Genomic DNA, 19,569 nt, shown 5'->3' on the forward strand with positions numbered 1-19,569 from the left:
AACTAATATAAGTTTAGATACTCTTGCGGTTAAAAACTTTCGTAAATACTTCATTTCGCAAAGTATTTCTGCGGCTCCTAATCGAGCACAACAATACACACAAAGAACATTTCTGTCTCTTCAGAAACTAAATAATATTTTAGAATCATGGCCAGTGCCAAACGCTTTGTAATTCATGTATATTTTAGTATTGAATGATACCGTCTGACTTTAACTGTTGATAGGACGTTAAACAATAATAATCCACACCGATACCGTTTAACTTAATAGAACCGTCCTGTAAATATTGCTGTTGAATTGACTTCGTGGTCATTTTTAAACAGGGAGGAAAATATTTATAATAAACAATATTCACCTCTTTTTTCACATTGGTCTCCATGGTAACCGCGAGGACAGACACAAGTTCCGGTCACGTGTTCACAGGTACCGCCATTTTTACATTCACACTTGGATTGACAACCACTTCCAAATATTCCAGGTTTGCACTCTATTTCACACCTGTACACATACGTTTTGTTAAATAAATCATAAATGACCTTAATATGATAACAATATCGATAGTTATTTTTATTTCGTGTTACTTTTACATTAATGAATTATTCTAGACATAGTGAAACATAGACTTGGTTTCTGTTTATTATGATTCTGACAATAAATTACACAGATACATAAAAATATAAGATAAAATATAGAAAAGCAACCAATAATTTATCCAGTCAGAAGCAACAGCTAATACTGTATAATTTCCGATGGAATTTGATTAATTTTCAAAATAATAAAATCTGAAAAAGGATGATCTGCAAAATTGTGTAGGGGAAACTGAGCCGGCGTGTTCCAATGCATTGCAACAGATTGGACATAAATGTTGAATGTGAAGAATAACCATTTATATGTTATGTACATTTTAACTGATACCCCAATTCCGTCTATAAGTAATGTAGAGTTATCTACTCTTGTTATGAGGTATTGATTGTTACGTCAGCAGTTTGCGTGAGAAATTACGTCGTTTTCTCACCAAATTTACGGCATTACTCTCGAAAACAAATGACTTAACAGTGCCTGCTCACAAGGGACGTAACTCAGCATCACGAAAGGACCACAGTTCACCCCTGTGGGAGGATAAGAGTAACAATAATGTACTTACTTCTGCCCAGTGAATCCTGGTGCACAGGAACAGTTTCCTGCGAACCTATCACAATGGCCGCCGTTATAACAGTGACAGATCTCGGAACAATTAGCGCCCATGTAGCCGGCGGGACATGGTTCAGTACAGTACTTTCCCTGAAATATTAAACACATATAAAGTAACGCCAAATCATGGACAGAAATCTCAAATATGTTCAAAGCAAAAATATATCAAAATGTCAAAGCCAGCAACAGTGTAAACATCAAGCATCAAAACTACTGGAGTCAACTGACAAACTATACTATAATCAACATCCAGCTACACAAATAGTTTTTAGGAAGACAAAATATTCCAGCGTAAAGATTCATTCGAAAAAAATAAAGCTCTCAAAACTAAAGGTGGTACAATTACTAGTGTCAACATCCAGTGCCTTGCGGCCGTATTAACATTCATTAACAAAAATGTACAAAAAATGTCTACATCAACCCTATATGTACGGGTAACAAATAACATAACTTTAATACAAATTGCAAAATTGTACAATAACTTAACACAGAAAGACGACAAAATGAATCGAGTGATCACCAACACAGGTAAAGACGACTTCGTTAATACTAATACAATTAATTCAGTTGAACCATATGTTACATAATTACAGTACGTACCGTCCATCCATGTGTACAAACACAGTGTCCTTCCCAAGCGTCACATTTCCCTTTGTTTTGACACTTACACGCTGTTGTACAGTCATCTTTCTGGCGACAGCGCGTTTCACACCTGTATCGTACATCAATAGTTTATTTCATTAATTACAGTTTGATGGCGAAAGTATCAGGAAGAAAATATTTGACAAAATTGTTGTCACTAAGTGAAAGTGAAACATTTTTTTCGCACTTTTATGACAGCAGCTTAAAGATTATATAATCAGCTACGATGGAAAGGTTATTAAACTAAGCTTTCAATTACGATTTTTTTTAGAGCCTTCGTGCAAGAATATTGTCAAGACGACAACTCATATTAAGCAGAAAATATGACTCAATTGTCACTGCAGTAAAATTGTAATGAAGCTTTTTGCAATATTTTGCGACAAAGCTAACTTATTATAACATTATAAAATATGGCTGTTTTATCAGGGTCAAAACATTTATCTGACTTTTAGAAGAGCTCGAAAGATTATTTCAAATCAACAAAGTAAAAGACTGTGATAGCAAAAAGAGTGATAATTGTTTGTTACGATTAGTGCGCCATAGTTTTATTTTCTTGTCGAAAGGACGAGGATACGAGGTGGAGTGTTAGTAAGTTGGTTGTCCTACCATCCTGTATGTAAGTAATATCACCAGAAAACAGTGCTTACAGAGGTCCCTTGTATCCCGGTTTACACGTGCACATGCCGTTTGCCCTATCACACTCGCCGCCATTTTTACATCGACACAGCTGTTGACAACGCACGCCGAAAGTTCCTCGAGAACATGGGGTCTGACATCTCTCTCCTGTCCAACCTGTCATCAAAGAGTTGAAATATATCACTTGATCAAAATACCTATGGATATTGTGCATCATCAGCACAAGACAGCTTGCATTGTGAACAGAAACAATCTTCTTTTATTAAGGCTCATTCATCCGCATACTGCCAGTGCAGTACCATATCGTGATTCTTACTTTAAATCGATAAAATGAATGGACAGTGTGAACAGAATATGGATTAACATAGAGATTGTTGACCCAGTACAACCATAAAAAGACAAGAAAGTGTCTTCTCCTTCGTAAACGATACTCATCATGTGAATCTAGGTCAAAGGTTTATTTCATCATCAAAGCGGACCCTGTCATTTGCTTTAACTTACCCGCCATACACTGACACACCCCTGTGACTGGTTCGCACTGGCCGTGGCCGTTACAGTTGCAAGTGTATTGACAATTCAAACCCCAGGTCTCATTTCCACAATCTAAAAGAAAGATGGTATATGTTTATCTAACATACGTTTGTCTAGATCACAAAACTAATAGGTGACGGACTATAAACATGTGAAAAACATGGCGCATATGAGTCGATACATTACGGATTAGCAAATAGCGAATTGTCCAAAAATCACGAAAATGATAAAAATGTTCAGATATCCGAACTTTTACCGTTAAACAAGTTATTAAAACATCCATACTGACTACAGGCAGTAATTATATTGTATTGTTTTGAGTCATTATTCATTCATATTGTTTTCATTTTCACCGGTTTTTTGTCACGAAAAGGTATTCTACACCATACAGAGTATGTTGTTCTTCGTCTGAACTAAGGTGAAGGTGAATGGATACATTGATGATGGATGTATGAGTTGATGAAGAATGAAATGGCTTCGGGTGATTGAATGGATTGATGAAAGAATGAATGTGTTTGGGATTTATGCATGTGCAGACGATGGGTAATTAGTATGAGTGGACATAACAGATAGTAAAATAATGAATGGAAATAAGATATTTAGTAGGTACTTACTAAATCTCGCATCAATTAGACCACAATAAATCATAAACAGAAACCTGTCCAATTTTACCATACCAAATATAGCAATGGAGAAAACACTAAACATGCATGCAAAAAGACAAAAGATAGGTTAGCAAATATATAAAAGTTGTATTTGAAGTGAACGTAGACGAGGATATAAAACTCGGGGTACGTACATATAGGGACAACGATAAAGAAAAGGAAGAACACAAATAGGCACGAGAGACGAACATTGAAACGGACAGACAGAAGGACAGTGGGACATACAGAAACATTGAAACGGACAACCAGAAGGACATTATGCCACGCAAGAACATTGAAACGGACAAACAGAAGGACATTATGCCACGCAAGAACATTGAAACGGACAGACAGAAGGACATTAGGCCACGCAAGAACATTGAAACGGACAGACAAAAGGAAAGTAGGACATACAGAAACAGATGTATGTAAGCAACCACAAACTCTGCAAACAGTCATTAAATATGGCAAGCAGCAATGCGATTTGAATGGTGTATATAGGACGAACAGGTTCTGAGAAACGGACATACAATGTATTACAAATTGTAGGATGAACAAAATGGCGAATGTACACGTTGGATGAACAGAAATACAGACATTTTTTACAGACTGAAGGAGGGAATGCAAGATGAATTCAGGTCAAATAGAAATACAGACATCCTAAGACATATAGGAACGAATTATATACGTATACAGAATGAACAGATATACATGCATGTTCAGACTGAGGGATGAACTACATGCGTATAAAGGGCGCATAAGTTATAGATTATAGGACGAACAGAATGGCGTATGTACACGTAGGACGAACAGAATGACGTATGTACACGTAGGACGAACAGAGATACAGACAGACATTCTTACAAGCTAGGGAATTGATGAACTGACGTATATCAAACGAACAAAAATACAGATACCTGGTGACTGTGACAGCTGTAATGACTATATAATACAACCAGAAAAGCGGACAGAATGATGCAAACAAGCGGATGGGAATACAAACATGTCGTCATACGGACAGAATGACGAAATAACTAAAACACTACGTTAATTTAAATCACAAACTGAGAATTTGATATAGATGGATAAACGTTAACACGAACAAGCTTCGTGCAGGCAGTCTTAAAATATAACGACACAAAAAAGGCAGGCATATAAATCTCAGATATGACAGACGGACAGACAGACAAATTGACAGAAATTTCGACAGACAACAAATCTTACGTGATGAACAAGATTCACCACTCCAGCCAGGGTGGCAAAAGCAAAGATTAGGAAATACGCATGCTCCGTTTTGACAGCCTTTGGGACAGTTGGCTGAAATCAGAAATACAGCACTGAAAATATTTGTAGAAGGTGTGCGAGTATGTCTTACTGATGTATGTTTATATGGTAGACCTCAAATACAGACGTGTTGTTGTATTTTAGACTTCAAATGCATACATGTATTTGTAGGAATAATGACCAAATCACTATCTGTTTTAAAAATCGGCTATACATAACAGTACACAATTAATTGCAGGAATCGGTATCTATATTAGTGATGCGTCTCTGACAAATATCTCACTTGTTAACTTCTGAAATATCATTTTGTGTGTTTTGGTTATATTGCTGTAAATAGCCGGGGACATTCATATGCAGTCGGCTCACTGGTAAGATATATCGTGAAAATCCAATGTGCAGACTGAAAGAAGACAGTCCAATAATATGGGCTGCAGATCAGTTTTGTTTTATCATTTCCTTAAAATAAAAGATTGCGTTTTTCTGTAGTCTATCAATTAACTCAAATTTACTCAAAAGTGTTGATTGAATTCTTTTTTAAACGTTATTGTTTTTATTATTTGTTTGTTGTTTTTATGTGTCAGCTTGATTACGACCGAGCAACAATTAAACAAGAATTGGCAAAGATGATTAACAAAGAAGTATTTGCATAAATCGTTAAATCAACAAGAACGAAATCACAGGAATCACAAATATTAGATTAGAAACACAATTTCATTTACGATTCAGGTGATAAATTAAAATGCAATCCAATGGTATTTTTATCTAGATTTTATTTAATATGGATATTATTGACATAATTTGTTTTTATTCTTAAAACCACATTCCAAGAATTCGCATGAATATCTGTACACGTTATGAATAACTTTTTTTTAAACTCTTTCATTTACTGAATAATTTAATGACAATTCTCCCGAATAAAACAGGTTCTGACTTCTAAAACATTACTTTCAGGCCAATGAAACATCATTTATAATTGACACTTATCCTTTATTTGGGTTCATTCCCCATACTTCCGGTACAGATTTGTACACGACTTCCCCTGGAATTACTGAGTAATTGTAGGGGAAATCACCTGTCTATTTATATGTATTCCGTTAAGATTTCCCAGTATTAAATTCATGTTAGCATCCTATTAACGGATGCGTCCTTGTCTAATCATTAGAGTAACACTGTTTATTTAATCAAGTGGTATATGTAAAATCCTTCGTGTATCTGCTTTCACGTCTGCAAAAAGAGGCGAGGAAGCAATTCGGAAACTTACCAAAGCAAAATACCCAAAGGACGAAAACAGCCTAAGCGAAATAGCATTAAAACAAAGAGTGTGAAGGTAAAATATAAAAAGACTAAATCACTTTTTAAATCGAAAAGATAAAAATTATCCAGTTGAATTAAACACAAATGTGTATAAATTTGTGCCTTTTTTTCATTCTTTGAAACCATTTTTACATTTTTCTACTATTTTATTTATCGTTATACTCACGTAGACAACGGCCGTCGATCTCCTGGTATCCACTACAACAATACAGCTCTGTTTTGTCCGAGTCCGTATCTTTGAAAACCAACTCACTCTTGTATAATGTGCTATGGAAAAGGTCAACAGGTCACAGGTGAACAGAGTGTAGTTGTGTACATTGTTATTACACAAACATATTGATTCATGTTTATTAAATGTTCATACACATATTTGTATTTATGTAATACATAAAGGAATGTATACATTCTGTTAACTTATCTTTTATTTTTGATTTTTTTTACATGTTTTTCTATTCCGGACAGAACAGAAACGAAAAGATTAATATCCAGTATCAATATATCCTAGAAACATGGGTCTGTCAAGTACAAAATGTCCCAATATCAATTTAATCAACATCAACACCGAGATATTCAATATTGATATTGGCAATATACAAATCATATTGTTTTACGTAATTGCGATCAATAATAGCAATATCTGTATACGCATATGTAATCCAATCTTTAAAACAGAAAATTGAAGAGTCTACATTTGTTATTGGCTTATATACATGTATCAGTCAGGTTCATATGACAAGAATGGAAAAAGTAACAGTGACAAAAAAGATAAGTATACATGTCAACTCTATGTTGAAATAGTAACTTGCGTATTCTGGGGAAAAATACTAAACATCTACAAGTTAGCCAGGACTAATGAGCATTTTTGTGATGGTTATAGAAAGATAGTATCATATTTTTAATACAATATTTACTAAAAATATACATAAATGTCACCAAAAAATCAGGTGAACACAAACACAAAAGATGATAGTACGGTCAACTTTCAATCTAATCAAATTAGTCTGGTAACTGCAATGCCGTATTGTAGTGTATCGTAGAGTATGGTAGTTGAATGGAAATTACAAATCTAATTTTAATTAGATTGGGTCAAGTCCATTACACTATGGGACCACCCTAACTCTGTATATCTAACACGACCATACCCCAGTCACCTGCTATATACCGACAGTGACCAGTCATACCCGTTTGATGCATCGTCCGTGTACCATTACTAACCTGACGCCTACAGCTCACTGACGAATCTAGCACGTCACTGGAGTCGGGGGTGTTACTCATGATCATATACTTAACGTATATGGAGTTCCAATCATTATACAATCGGAACATTTTTGGTACTGGATGGTTGTCGTAACCGTGGGTTCTTTATCTTTCTTTTTTTTATATGGGAAACGCTAAATAGCAGGGTGATGAATAGCATTGCTCGATGCACAATAACTTTTATACTAACGTTTCATTAAGGTCTTTCTATTTTAGAAAATAATCCATAATCAATGTTTAAGTGATATATGTCTTGGTATTGTAACTATGATAACAATGTATACTAAGACATAGCAAAAAATATATAAATATATAAGATAAACTAGAATCTATATGCGAATTGTACATTCAACGTGTTATCAGTAGTTGAAAAACAAAATCATAATACCGCCAAAAATTATATAGACATACACGACCTACAGAATGGCACAAAGAGAAAAAGACGAGGTGTCCCGGAAGAGGGTAGTCGTCTTTTTGCTTGATCGACTAACCCCGCCATGAAACAAGTCAAATCTAGATTAATTGACATTTAATACATGTACACTCAAGCTAGCATTATGCAGACAACATTAAAAGCACAGAATAAACAACAATGACAAAGAGCAAGTCTGAAAAGACAAACAATATGGTGGCATTTCCGTTTCCGGTGTATGCGATAAGCAACTTACTAGCAGCGTGTACAACGAAATAGTTGGAGTATATTAGGACACCACGTTTGCGTGCAGCGTTCGTATGGCTTCTTTATATATTTAAGGCGGGATTTGGTGACACTGAAATATAACGAGTAAATAAATGTTATCTTCTCTTTAAAATCTGGCAGACATGCGCGTGGTCCAGTGATGTTAAGTTGCGTGTGCATGTAGTGTGGTTAGCACCAAAATAATGCGAATATATCTTTTTAAAAAATACTATCACAATACCAAGCACAAATACGTACCTCATTATCTATCAATATGAATTATGATATGCAATGATAATTTGTCACGGTTTTGAATTATTATTAACTATCAAGTCATCCATAGCTGTCCCCTAGGTTAACTTATTATACAATATTTTCACTGGTACAGGATTAGACATACATATGAACTATCATAGACTGCCAGTAATGAAGCTTTTAAAAGGAATATAAAAAGTAGCAGAGTATATTACACACAGATTGTGCAAGTGAATCAATATAAATAACAATGGTAAATAGCATTAAATAAGAAGCGTTATGTAATATATATTCATACACGTCAAGTGTAGCGGTGCTAGTATGGAGTAAATTGATCTATAGCAGATATATAGCTACATGTACATAACTTGTTAACCCTTTCAGCCCTACGAAACTTTAATGGACTCGGCCATTCTTTCATCATTTGAAGTCAAATATGGTCAGAAGGGGTGAAAGGGTTATTAGCAAAGTTTTGTGGTGAGTTACCTGTTGTCTGTTCTGAAAATAGGACATCAATTTCATTACACCATAAAATCATCATTATTCATGGTATTTTTCATCATTGGGAAAATAATTTAATGAAATAAATTGTACTGTATATATTACGAGTAGAAATTTGTACAGGATTCATTTATCCCAATCGTTTATGTATTTTTTTTAATTCATGACGTCACACCACACTCATTAAAACTTACGTGACGGTTCGTTGACACACATTTGTCCCATTTAATTCTAATGACATTACAACGCATGACGTCATTAGTAAAACAAGCCATGTGATAGCACTCTTGACAGCCATATTTTCTGTAATGAAGAGAAAAGATGAAATAATGAGATATCAAATTACCCTGATGATGATCATATACCACTGTTACTAGTTACATTAAACTGCGAAGTACCATCATTTAATAACATTCAAACATTCAAAATATATAAAGTTAATTTATTTTACATCAGTTTCGAAACTAGTTATTTCAAGTTACAACATTTCTTTTTATTTACTTTGTTTTATTTATTTATTTATATTGTAATTTAATATGTATGAATTTAACAAAGGTCGAATATGGCCTGGCTGTTAAGGCGATGTGCGACTGAAGGGTCGTCTATATAGCAGCAGAATATTGAATTTCAAATACGAATAAATATATAAAACTTGCACAAATATAGTCATGTAATATACCAAAATGTTTGTTTGAACATGTAGTTTATTAGAGTAGCCAATATTTTGTTTTAGATGATACCAGTTTCTTCTATAGAGTAACTTTGGGGTAAGATGTAGCAAGGCATAATTCTAAGTCACACATATAACCCAACCTAAAAAATAGCCAAGCTGTTATGCTCACAAGTGTCTATAGCACAGGGTAGGAGCGTTTGTTTGACCGATTTGATTTTATGTACGTTTAAACGCTTAACTCTTATTAACATTGATGTGTAAATGGCGGTTGTAAATAATATTACACAAATATGGCATTAGGGAGGCAATTCAATGAATAAAGGTCCTATATCATACTTCAAGAATCTTATAATAGTAGTCAGGTTGTTAAACTGGTGAGTTTGTTGTCTTTTTTCTGAAATAGACATATTTTACCCCAAACGCAAAGGTTGAACATTTTTTTCTAAAAGCAGACTTCTTGCCATTTTTAAAGTTCTTTATAGTATCTTACAAGAGCATTTTTATGTTTGAAATACCTCCTTATATGCAATATTTGTGTGATATTATTCACGAGCGCCAATTGCATTTCAGGGTCGAAATAAAAATAGCGTTTATACATATAATAAAGTCCAATCTGGTCAAACCAATACTCCTATTTTGTGCTTTAGACACTTGTGAACAAAACGACATGGCTAGTTTGTGCAACATATGCGATACAAATGAGCTAATTATGTCCCCATGAAACATGCATTTTTCGTATGTTTTGTTGAAATATCAACAGCAAGTTACTCGGTTTGCCATGATACATGATGAAAGTTATTTGTGTTAAATTGCACCATAGTAGGGATGTGTAGGCTAGTAAAATATCCCTGTTTGGACTGGATTGGCTGTTTAGATGTCCCTTTAAGCTTGTCGGTAGAGATTGACCAAGCCACTCTTGCGCTTATCCCACCATCAGATCTGAGCATACATTAATTGTATCCCCAATTATCTGTTTAAGAAGTGTTTGTTTTGTGGTTGTGTATGTTAGTGTCTCGTTTGTCAAATATGGCTGGGCATATGGTGCATGTGTCTATTTTGCGTTATGTAAATTAGTGTGTGATGTGTAAAATTAGTGTTTAGAATTACTACTAGTCTCTGCTGTTGACCCGGGTGAAAGAGTGATAACTTTTAACATGAGGAAAATGTTATACCCGGAGGAAACCCATGTGATCGGCTAGGTAAAAGGTGTTACTGAGGCACCCAACTACCCACAGTATGTCTGTACTGGTGATCGGCTGGGTAAAGGGTGTTACTGAGGCACCCAACTACCCACAGTATGTCTGTACTGGTGATCGGCTAGGTAAAAGGTGTTACTGAGGCACCCAACTACCCACAGTATGTCTGTACTGGTGATCGGCTAGGTAAAACGTGTTACTGAGGCACCCAACTACCCACAGTATGTCTGTACTGGTGATCGGCTAGGTAAAACGTGTTACTGAGGCACCCAACTACCCACAGTATGTCTGTACTGGTATCTGTATTACTTTATCAATATGTCTTCGTTGTCTCTATAAAATGTGAAATGCATACAAATATATAGCCAGCGTCTGAACAAATCATTTTACTTTTTTGCAAAGAAAGTTAAATTTAAACTTGACGTACAATTTTGTTTTAAATTGAATTCATACTGTGGACTTCTATAACAACCGTCACCTCGTTATTAAATGTCACTAAGCAGATATCAACATGCGATAAAATCTCGGTTTATGTCGAGATTTCTGAAGATAATAATCACACTTCACGAATGTAACTGTCAATCAATCACGTGGTCAGCCAACCGTGACGAGGTCACCACACTTTGCTGTGTCGTAGACTGAAGGAAGCGGAAGAGATATCATTAAACAGAACACAATTCTGATCATTTCACGGACCGTGTATCGGGACCTTTGGTTATGAAACCCATACAAAACGTTATATGTCATAATATATAGTATAGGGTTATATTAAAGTCATGTGATCTACGATAAATATATATAAAATATATGGCATGGGAAAGACTCTCATATTGAATAAGGGAATTTGAAAATATATATCTTACATAGTTTTGTTTTTACCCTCAGAATCGAAATAAAATAGATTATGACAATTGATTCCATTCACTATTACCTTAACCAATAATTATATACCAATATTAAACATACCTACATAACAAAGCTCGTGTGATATTCAATTAAAAGGAGTTTTATACGTTTTTTCATGACACATTAGATAGTTATATGACTTAAAATGGACGATATTTATTATTGGGACATGTTATTAACACTATTAATTGTTTTAATTTAGACATATTTAAACACATCCATTTATCTTTTGATTGTAATATGATAGTTCTGCTCTGTTGGTATTGTGTGACGTATTTGAATGTAAAAATGACGGTTATTGAATTATATTAAAAACATTTCATATCAAGTTATGGGTTTTCTCACTAGTGTAAGGAATTGTCTTGCGATTTTCTTTGTCTTCTGTGCAGCTCCTGCCCTGCAGATAGGGCGTAAGAATCGTACCTGCTGCCCCCATTGCATGATCGTAAGAGGCGACTAAATTTGGGATATTATCTTTTCTATTCTTTCTTAACAACTTTCTTCTTCCTAACGTCTCCCTTGACAATGCCTCACTTTTGGCCTTTAGTTGAGCGTTCGCCGCTGTGAGGAAGGCTTTGGGTTCTGTCCCCTGGCCGAGACATACCAGAGTCTTTAAAAATGGTAGTTGCTACTTCTGCTTAGCGCTCAGCATACAAGGAGTGGGACGACTGGTTCACCCGTTGTCAGTATAATGTGACCGGGTGGGGTGTGCTGCTGGGTGTCTTCGGCGGTATGCTCCAGTGAGGTAGCACTATAAATCGGCAAAAGTTCCGGCCTATCACAAGGAGACTTAACACGAACATACCGCAGCCTCCCAAAACACACATACGCACTCACCACACACATTCATGTCGCACGTACGGGAGGCCGTCCTTGAATGACCTTGACTGTTAATAGGACGTTAAACAAAATAAACCAAACCAAACCAAACTGTGCAGCTCTACATCACTCTATAATTATTTTTTCTTTGTTTTCATGGTAAATACTCAAATGTGATTGGTCGAAAAATTCTTTTCATTCTTCTGTGAAAGAAATTCCGAGAATGGCGCGAAAAATGTGACGTCCAATACGACAATTGACGTTGCGTATTGATTTGAGAAAATGAATCCCATTTAAAACCAGTAAAATTGTACATAAAACATGTTTTAAATTAGAAAAGCATTTTCAAAAATTTTTTTAGTTATCAAAATTTGTTTGCAAACTTCTGTAAGAATCCGCTACGCAGATTCATACAGTTTGCAAAAAAAAATTGTTTCATACCCCGATGAAACTAAAAAAAAATACATCAATGCTTAAGTGATTGCTTCTGTACAAACTACACATCTGAAATGTATTCTCTGTATAACGATAACGATATTAACATGACCCGGATGTACTCTTTTATATACATCCTCAGACAATATTACTCGGTCGTGACTAATTAATCCATGCTACCCGAATATATAACAAAATTAACGGATTAATGAACAAATCCGGTAGTTTTATGATATTAAAATTAAATTTGGTGTTATTTTATATCATTTTCAATTTAAGTATCCTGATCAATTAAACTTTTTATAGCACTTATAACTTTCGAGATTCCCATCTGGATAGAAACCGACACTGCATGAGAAATTCTAGCTTTATTTTGTTGACATCTGGTTTGGTCTAGGCGTGACCATGCGAACCTGAGCCCATCAGAGGATAATTCTTTCAGTGGTATAATGAGTCTCTATTTCAAAATGTAAAATATTATGTATAACCTAAACACTGTAGGATTAAACCATAATACATGGATATTGATGGCATTTAAATATTAATTAGATGTCGTATTTTCCCTTTTATATTTCCACTGTTTTGTGCTTTTTTTTACGTTTCCTTGAGGTCTCATTTTATTGGTCAATCAATAAATGCTTGTATCTCATACACAGACTGCATGGGAGACCGTCCTTAACCTTAAATGACCTTAGCTGTTGATAGGACGTTTAACAATACACAGGGGAGGCCGTCCTTAAATGACCTTAGTTGTTGATAGGACGTTAAACAATACACATGGGAGGCCGTCCTTAAATGACCTTAGTTGTTGATAGGACGTTAAACAATACACAGGGGAGGCCGTCCTTAAATGACCTTAGTTGTTGATCGGACGTTAAACAATACACAGAGGTGGCCGTCCTTAACCTTAAATGACCTTAGCTGTTGATAGGACGCTGAACAATATACAGGGGAGGTCGTCCTTAACCTTAAATGACCATAGCTGTTAAAAGGATTTTAAACAATACAAAACCAAGCCGTTAAGATTTCCACGGTGTTGATTGGCCGTTAAGTATGTAACAATTCGGTTATAGTATCTGTATGACCCCTTAATGTAAGGACAATATCGATTATTATAACAACATACTAAAGTTCCATATAAGATTTTAAACCATAGCCTTATGATTAACAAAAGTTGCAAGAACTTTCCAATATGACAGCAACCCACTAGTTTTAACTAAAATTTCTATAAAAAAGCAATGAACTATACATACTGATACAGAGATCCCTGAAAAGGAGAGGGAATGTTAAATGTACAATGCTTCATATACTTCATTCACCGTATTAATGTAGGACTGATTCGAGAAAAACACCTTCTAAAAATAGAACAACGGAGCGAAACACCAGTCATAACAACGAGCGTTGTCCTCGTCGAACTTGTTAGACACATAAAGATACTGTATATAATTATATCTGGCAAAGCGGTCAAGTATTTTACAATCTATCTAGGTGGTGATATAGATGAAAATGTATCAAAACATCAGATGTACATTCACGGAATAAATGTCAGTTAAATAACATTGGCGGAAGATATATAACGGGAATCAAAGTATTGATCCACAATGTTTGTCTCGTACAACCACACCCTCACTAAGTATATTCAGAGAGACTTCCATATCCGTCAAACGTCATATAAAATATAACTGCGATCAACTTGTTCCGCAGTAAAGAAATATTGCTCACAGCTTAATAGTTGGAACTATTATTCGGGTTTTGAAATCAGTGTTTTTCTTTTAACAAAACACTGAATTTTATTTATCATAGATTCGTTTAATATTGTTCCACGGTCTTTTTACAACATTTGTTCATTTTTTCAAGACAACTGTTACTATTTTCTCTATTGTTAAATATTAACGTTAAGCTGACTGTTATGGCCCGAGATTTGATATTCGATATGTGTTATGTGCAGGTGTCAAATATGAAGTATAGGACATGAATTTATGACTTATATTACCACGACTGTCGTCACGACACTGCAAACATTGATCACAGCAGCCGTGAATTACCAAACTATTTCTATTTTGTTATAGCGCAATATTCTACTGCATACTCTTAAAAGATGGCCAGATTTGTTATTTTCAATTTGAGGGAAATATTAGAATTCTCTCTTGCATGTAAGCGAAATGTTTGAATACTCAAAAATGGAGATAATGATTATACATTTCGTATCTTAACAAGTTACGGTTATGGTAATTCTGTTTTGTTGTATATTGTTGTAAGCATCCACCACATTCGACTCGACTTTTATATACGACGTATTAAACGAAATTGAACAAGAAATAATGTAAAGGATTCTTTTATATTAATATCAAAACATCTAACAAACGAATATTGCATTTTTCTTTTGTTGTTTTTAGTTATTTATACCCGGTTTGAATTGTCAGAACGCGCTTAAGCCTTGACAACAGCGCAACAAGGAACGAGATGTTGATAAATGGTATTTTGTAGAATACATGACCATAGCTTACACATATATCATGTTTACATTTGGTTCCTGATCAGTGATACGCTTCAGGGGCTATGGCCATTCAACCGTAAACATATAACTTCCTGCATGTCGCGAGACGACTCCCTCGCTCCGGGTTCAGTCATGCACGGAAGGTGAGTTTTTTTTGCTGGATATGCATATTATACAACATGATGGCAGAAGACCGAAGTCCTGTTCTCATATCCGTGAACTAATAATAAATACTTACAAATGTATAAATACTCTATCGAACTGCGTAACAATGACAATTGTTTATTGTCCAACATCAACAAAACAATAACAGACGTACTCGTGTATATGCAATACATATGTATATATATATATATGTAAATAACATGAAAATGTTTTCATTATTTCAAACATATTTAATTTTTGTTATGAAATCATATCTCACAGGAAACTTGAAAAAACACATTAAATTAGAAAATATCTGATACACGTACTAATACATACCGGGTATCTACCAATTATCTCATCTCACCAGTATATGTTATCTACAAAGTATCTCATAAATAACGAGTATGTACAAAACTCATACTGTAATTAAAAACGGTTACCTACAAAAATCCTCATAGATATCGTTGATCTGGGAAGTTTTTCATCGATATCAGGTATCTGTAAAGTTTATGATAATTGACTGGTATCTACAAAGTATCTCATACATATCGGGTATGTTTACCTTCGAAGTATTTCATAAATATCGAGTATCTAAAAATGATCCGATAAACATTGGGCGTCCACGAACTACTTCATATATGGGGTATTCACGACGTATGGTATCACTATCGATTACCTACAAAGTATCTCCTACATATCGGGTATCTAGGAAGTATCTTATTGATATTGTGTATCCACAAAATATCTCATAAATATCGAGACTTACCACGTGTCTCATAAATATATTATCGGGTATCACGCAGTACATGTATCTCATCAATATCGAGAACTTAAAAAATATCTCATAAATATTTTCGAAGTTTCCGTCATTATCAGGTATCTTCTAAATATCGGGTATCTTCGAAGTATCTCCTAAATATCGGGTATCTTCGAAGTATCTTCTAAATATCGGGTATCTATGAAGTATCTCCTAAATATCGGGTAAGTAACTTCTAAATATCGGGTATCTACGAAGTATCTTCTAAATATCGGGTATCTACGAAGTATCTTCTAAATATCGGGTATCTTCGAAGTATCTCCTAAATATCGGGTATCTACGAAGTATCTTCTAAATATCGGGTATCTATGAAGTATCTCCTAAATATCGGGTAAGTAACTTCTAAATATCGAGTATCTACGAAGTATCTTCTAAATATGGGGTAAGTATCTTCTAAATATCGGGTATCTACGAAGTATCTTCTAAATATCGGGTATCTACGAAGTATCTCCTAAATATCGGGTAAGTATCTCCTAAATATCGGGTATCTACGAAGTATCTTCTAAATATCGGGTATCTATGAAGTATCTCCTAAATATCGGGTAAGTATCTCCTAAATATCGGGTATCTACGAAGTATCTTCTAAATATGGGGTAAGTATCTTCTAAATATCGGGTAAGTATCTTCTAAATATCGGGTAAGTATCTTCTAAATATCGGGTATCTACGAATTATCTTCTAAATATCGGGTATTTACAAAGTTTCTCATAGACATCGAGTTCCTTCAAAGTGTCTCATAAATATCGTGTATCTGCGAAGTTTCAATCAATATCTGGTATTTAATACAACTCTTATAAATGATACATGAATACAAAGAGTCTCGTAAACAGTACTGCAGTTTATTAGTGTCTGATACCTTAAAAGTATCTGACAAACATCGGGCGTCTACGAAGTACCTCAAAGATAACGATGTATCCTAAATATAGTGGCTACCTACAAAATATCTCAAAAATATCGGGTATCTACAAAGTATCTGATATATATGGAGTACCTACAATTTACTCATTACGAGGTGTCATATAAACATCGAGTACCTACAAAGTGTTTCATAAATCACGAGTACCTACAGAGTGTTTCATAAATCACGATTACCTACAAAATGTTTCATAAATCACGAGTACCTACAAAATGTTTCATAAATCACGAGTACCTACAAAGTGTTTCATAAATCACGAGTACCTACAAAATGTTTCATAAATCACGAGTACCTACAAAGTGTTTCATAAATCACGAGTACCTACAAAGTGTTTCATAAATCACGAGTACCTACAAAGTGTTTCATAAATCACGAGTACCTACAAAATGTTTCATAAATCACGAGTACCTACAAAGTGTTTCATAAATCACGAGTACCTACAAAATGTTTCATAAATCACGAGTACCTACAAAATGTTTCATAAATCACGAGTACTTACAAAGTGTTTCACAAATCACGAGTACCTACAAAGTGTTTCATAAATCACGAGTACCTACAAAGTGTTTCATAAATCACGAGTACCTACAAAGTGTTTTATAAATCACGAGTACCTACAAAGTGTTTTATAAATAACGAGTACCTACAAAGTGTTTCATAAATCACGAGTACCTACAAAGTGTTTCATAAATCACGAGTACCTACAAAGTGTTTATAAATCACGAGTACCTACAAAGTGTTTTATAAATAACGGATGTCTACAAAACACCCTATGGATAACGAGTATACCTAGGAATTATCTTACAGATATCGGGGATCGACAACGTATCTGATCATAACAGTTTTAACGAAGATAAAAAAAAATCTCTGACGTAGACGAAACCAAGCAAATCATTGATAAGTATTACTCTAATAACTTAAATACAAAGAATAAAAATGTCATTGAAGTGTAAGGATCAAACTGGATATTTTTCGTGTTATGGAGTTATTCGACAAAAAAAACATAAAAAAAAAATAAACGAAGTGGACTCTCATCATTCCAACGGAAACTTTCAAAGTCCGTCATAGAAGTTTATTGAAATGATGAAACGATTATTATCACAACACGAATGAACAAAACCTTTCGTAATTATACCAAAGAAGACTTTCCCCTCTGATGATAGACTTAAGTTCATCAACAAAAAACACAATACATATAGAAACAATGGCGACAAGCGATACTTATACGAACACGTGCCATTAATTCATGTTCACAAATAGAATCGAACAGCAGTGACAGTAAGCTGTTTCGTGTGTGACATAAATTCCTTTGATGCTATAAGTAACAGTTATAGACGCGTAACATAAATTATAAAACTCATGTATACGTCTGTAGATAAAAATATCTTACCTTTTATCTTTGTTTATCTCAATATCGTCCGTAGGTAATCCGTGCGCTTTTCATTATTTGTAAACTATATTAAACAAAATATTTTCACAAACTTCTTCGCTTAAAAATATTATTCATGAGTTATGTATATGAAGTCAACTTCCTAATGCATGTCACACACAGGTAAAACGAGATTAACGTGATGCATGCGAGATTTCATTTTCTAGGAAATATCAATAACCTGAAGTATACATTCGAGGTTTGAACAGTCACAGAGAATATTAGAGTCAAAGGCGAGAATCATATCGGTTCCGGTTCGATGATCATCCTGTATAATATTTCGTTGACATGGATCAGTAAAATATTACACGGTGTAGCGAGAAACATGAAAGGCGTGAACCGATTAGTCATAATCTACTGATGATCCGTCAAACGATGACAGGTAATGAGTATTCGTACTGTTGACGGTTGTCAGTCACGCTTGACTGATTAGACGAGTTAGATATGTACGTAGATACTATATAAACTATGCATACATATGTACATGTGTCCTGGTGAAATGACGGACGCGAGGCGGAAGCTCGAGACTCGACCAGGAACAACATCTAGTAATATTGGGAGTATGATCAGTAGTTTTGAATTAGGTTAGAGGGGTTTTCTGTTTATTTTACTATAAGACAAATAAAACTGACGCCAGCTTGTAATGTAATAAGTATGGACATTGTCTATATATATAATCAAGCATGCCATTTGAATGTTCGGGAAATCTAAGATAAAAAATATATACATTCCTATGTATTAATAACATTTTCAGCTGTCTTTGTAAAGGTTATATACAATTTTATTTGCCTAGACATTTATACA

At 34.5% G+C, this 19,569-nt stretch overlaps 1 protein-coding gene across 2 annotated transcripts in view; it reads right to left on the reverse strand.

The window, feature by feature from the left end:
• LOC117315481 (multiple epidermal growth factor-like domains protein 11) overlaps positions 1 to 18,922 on the reverse strand; it is a 36,282-nt gene extending 17,360 nt beyond the window's left edge. Inside the window, exons 1-10 of one of the 2 annotated variants that reach the window (XM_033869685.1) lie at positions 18,727 to 18,922; positions 9,129 to 9,237; positions 8,168 to 8,269; positions 6,409 to 6,509; positions 4,869 to 4,961; positions 2,971 to 3,072; positions 2,481 to 2,625; positions 1,792 to 1,903; positions 1,145 to 1,281; positions 356 to 498 (exon numbers count right to left, since the gene is read on the reverse strand). In XM_033869685.1, the coding sequence (XP_033725576.1) occupies positions 356 to 498; positions 1,145 to 1,281; positions 1,792 to 1,903; positions 2,481 to 2,625; positions 2,971 to 3,072; positions 4,869 to 4,961; positions 6,409 to 6,509; positions 8,168 to 8,269; positions 9,129 to 9,232 (1,039 nt within the window). In that variant the 5' untranslated portion in view covers positions 9,233 to 9,237; positions 18,727 to 18,922. The remainder of the gene's footprint in view (positions 1 to 355; positions 499 to 1,144; positions 1,282 to 1,791; positions 1,904 to 2,480; positions 2,626 to 2,970; positions 3,073 to 4,868; positions 4,962 to 6,408; positions 6,510 to 8,167; positions 8,270 to 9,128; positions 9,238 to 18,726) is intronic. The other variant, XM_033869686.1, reaches the window with a different exon arrangement.
• Between the last annotated feature and the right edge of the window lie 647 nt (positions 18,923 to 19,569).

The sequence above is a fragment of the Pecten maximus genome, chromosome 17 (genome assembly GCF_902652985.1).
Source record: "Pecten maximus chromosome 17, xPecMax1.1, whole genome shotgun sequence".
NCBI classification, from domain to species: domain Eukaryota; kingdom Metazoa; phylum Mollusca; class Bivalvia; order Pectinida; family Pectinidae; genus Pecten; species Pecten maximus.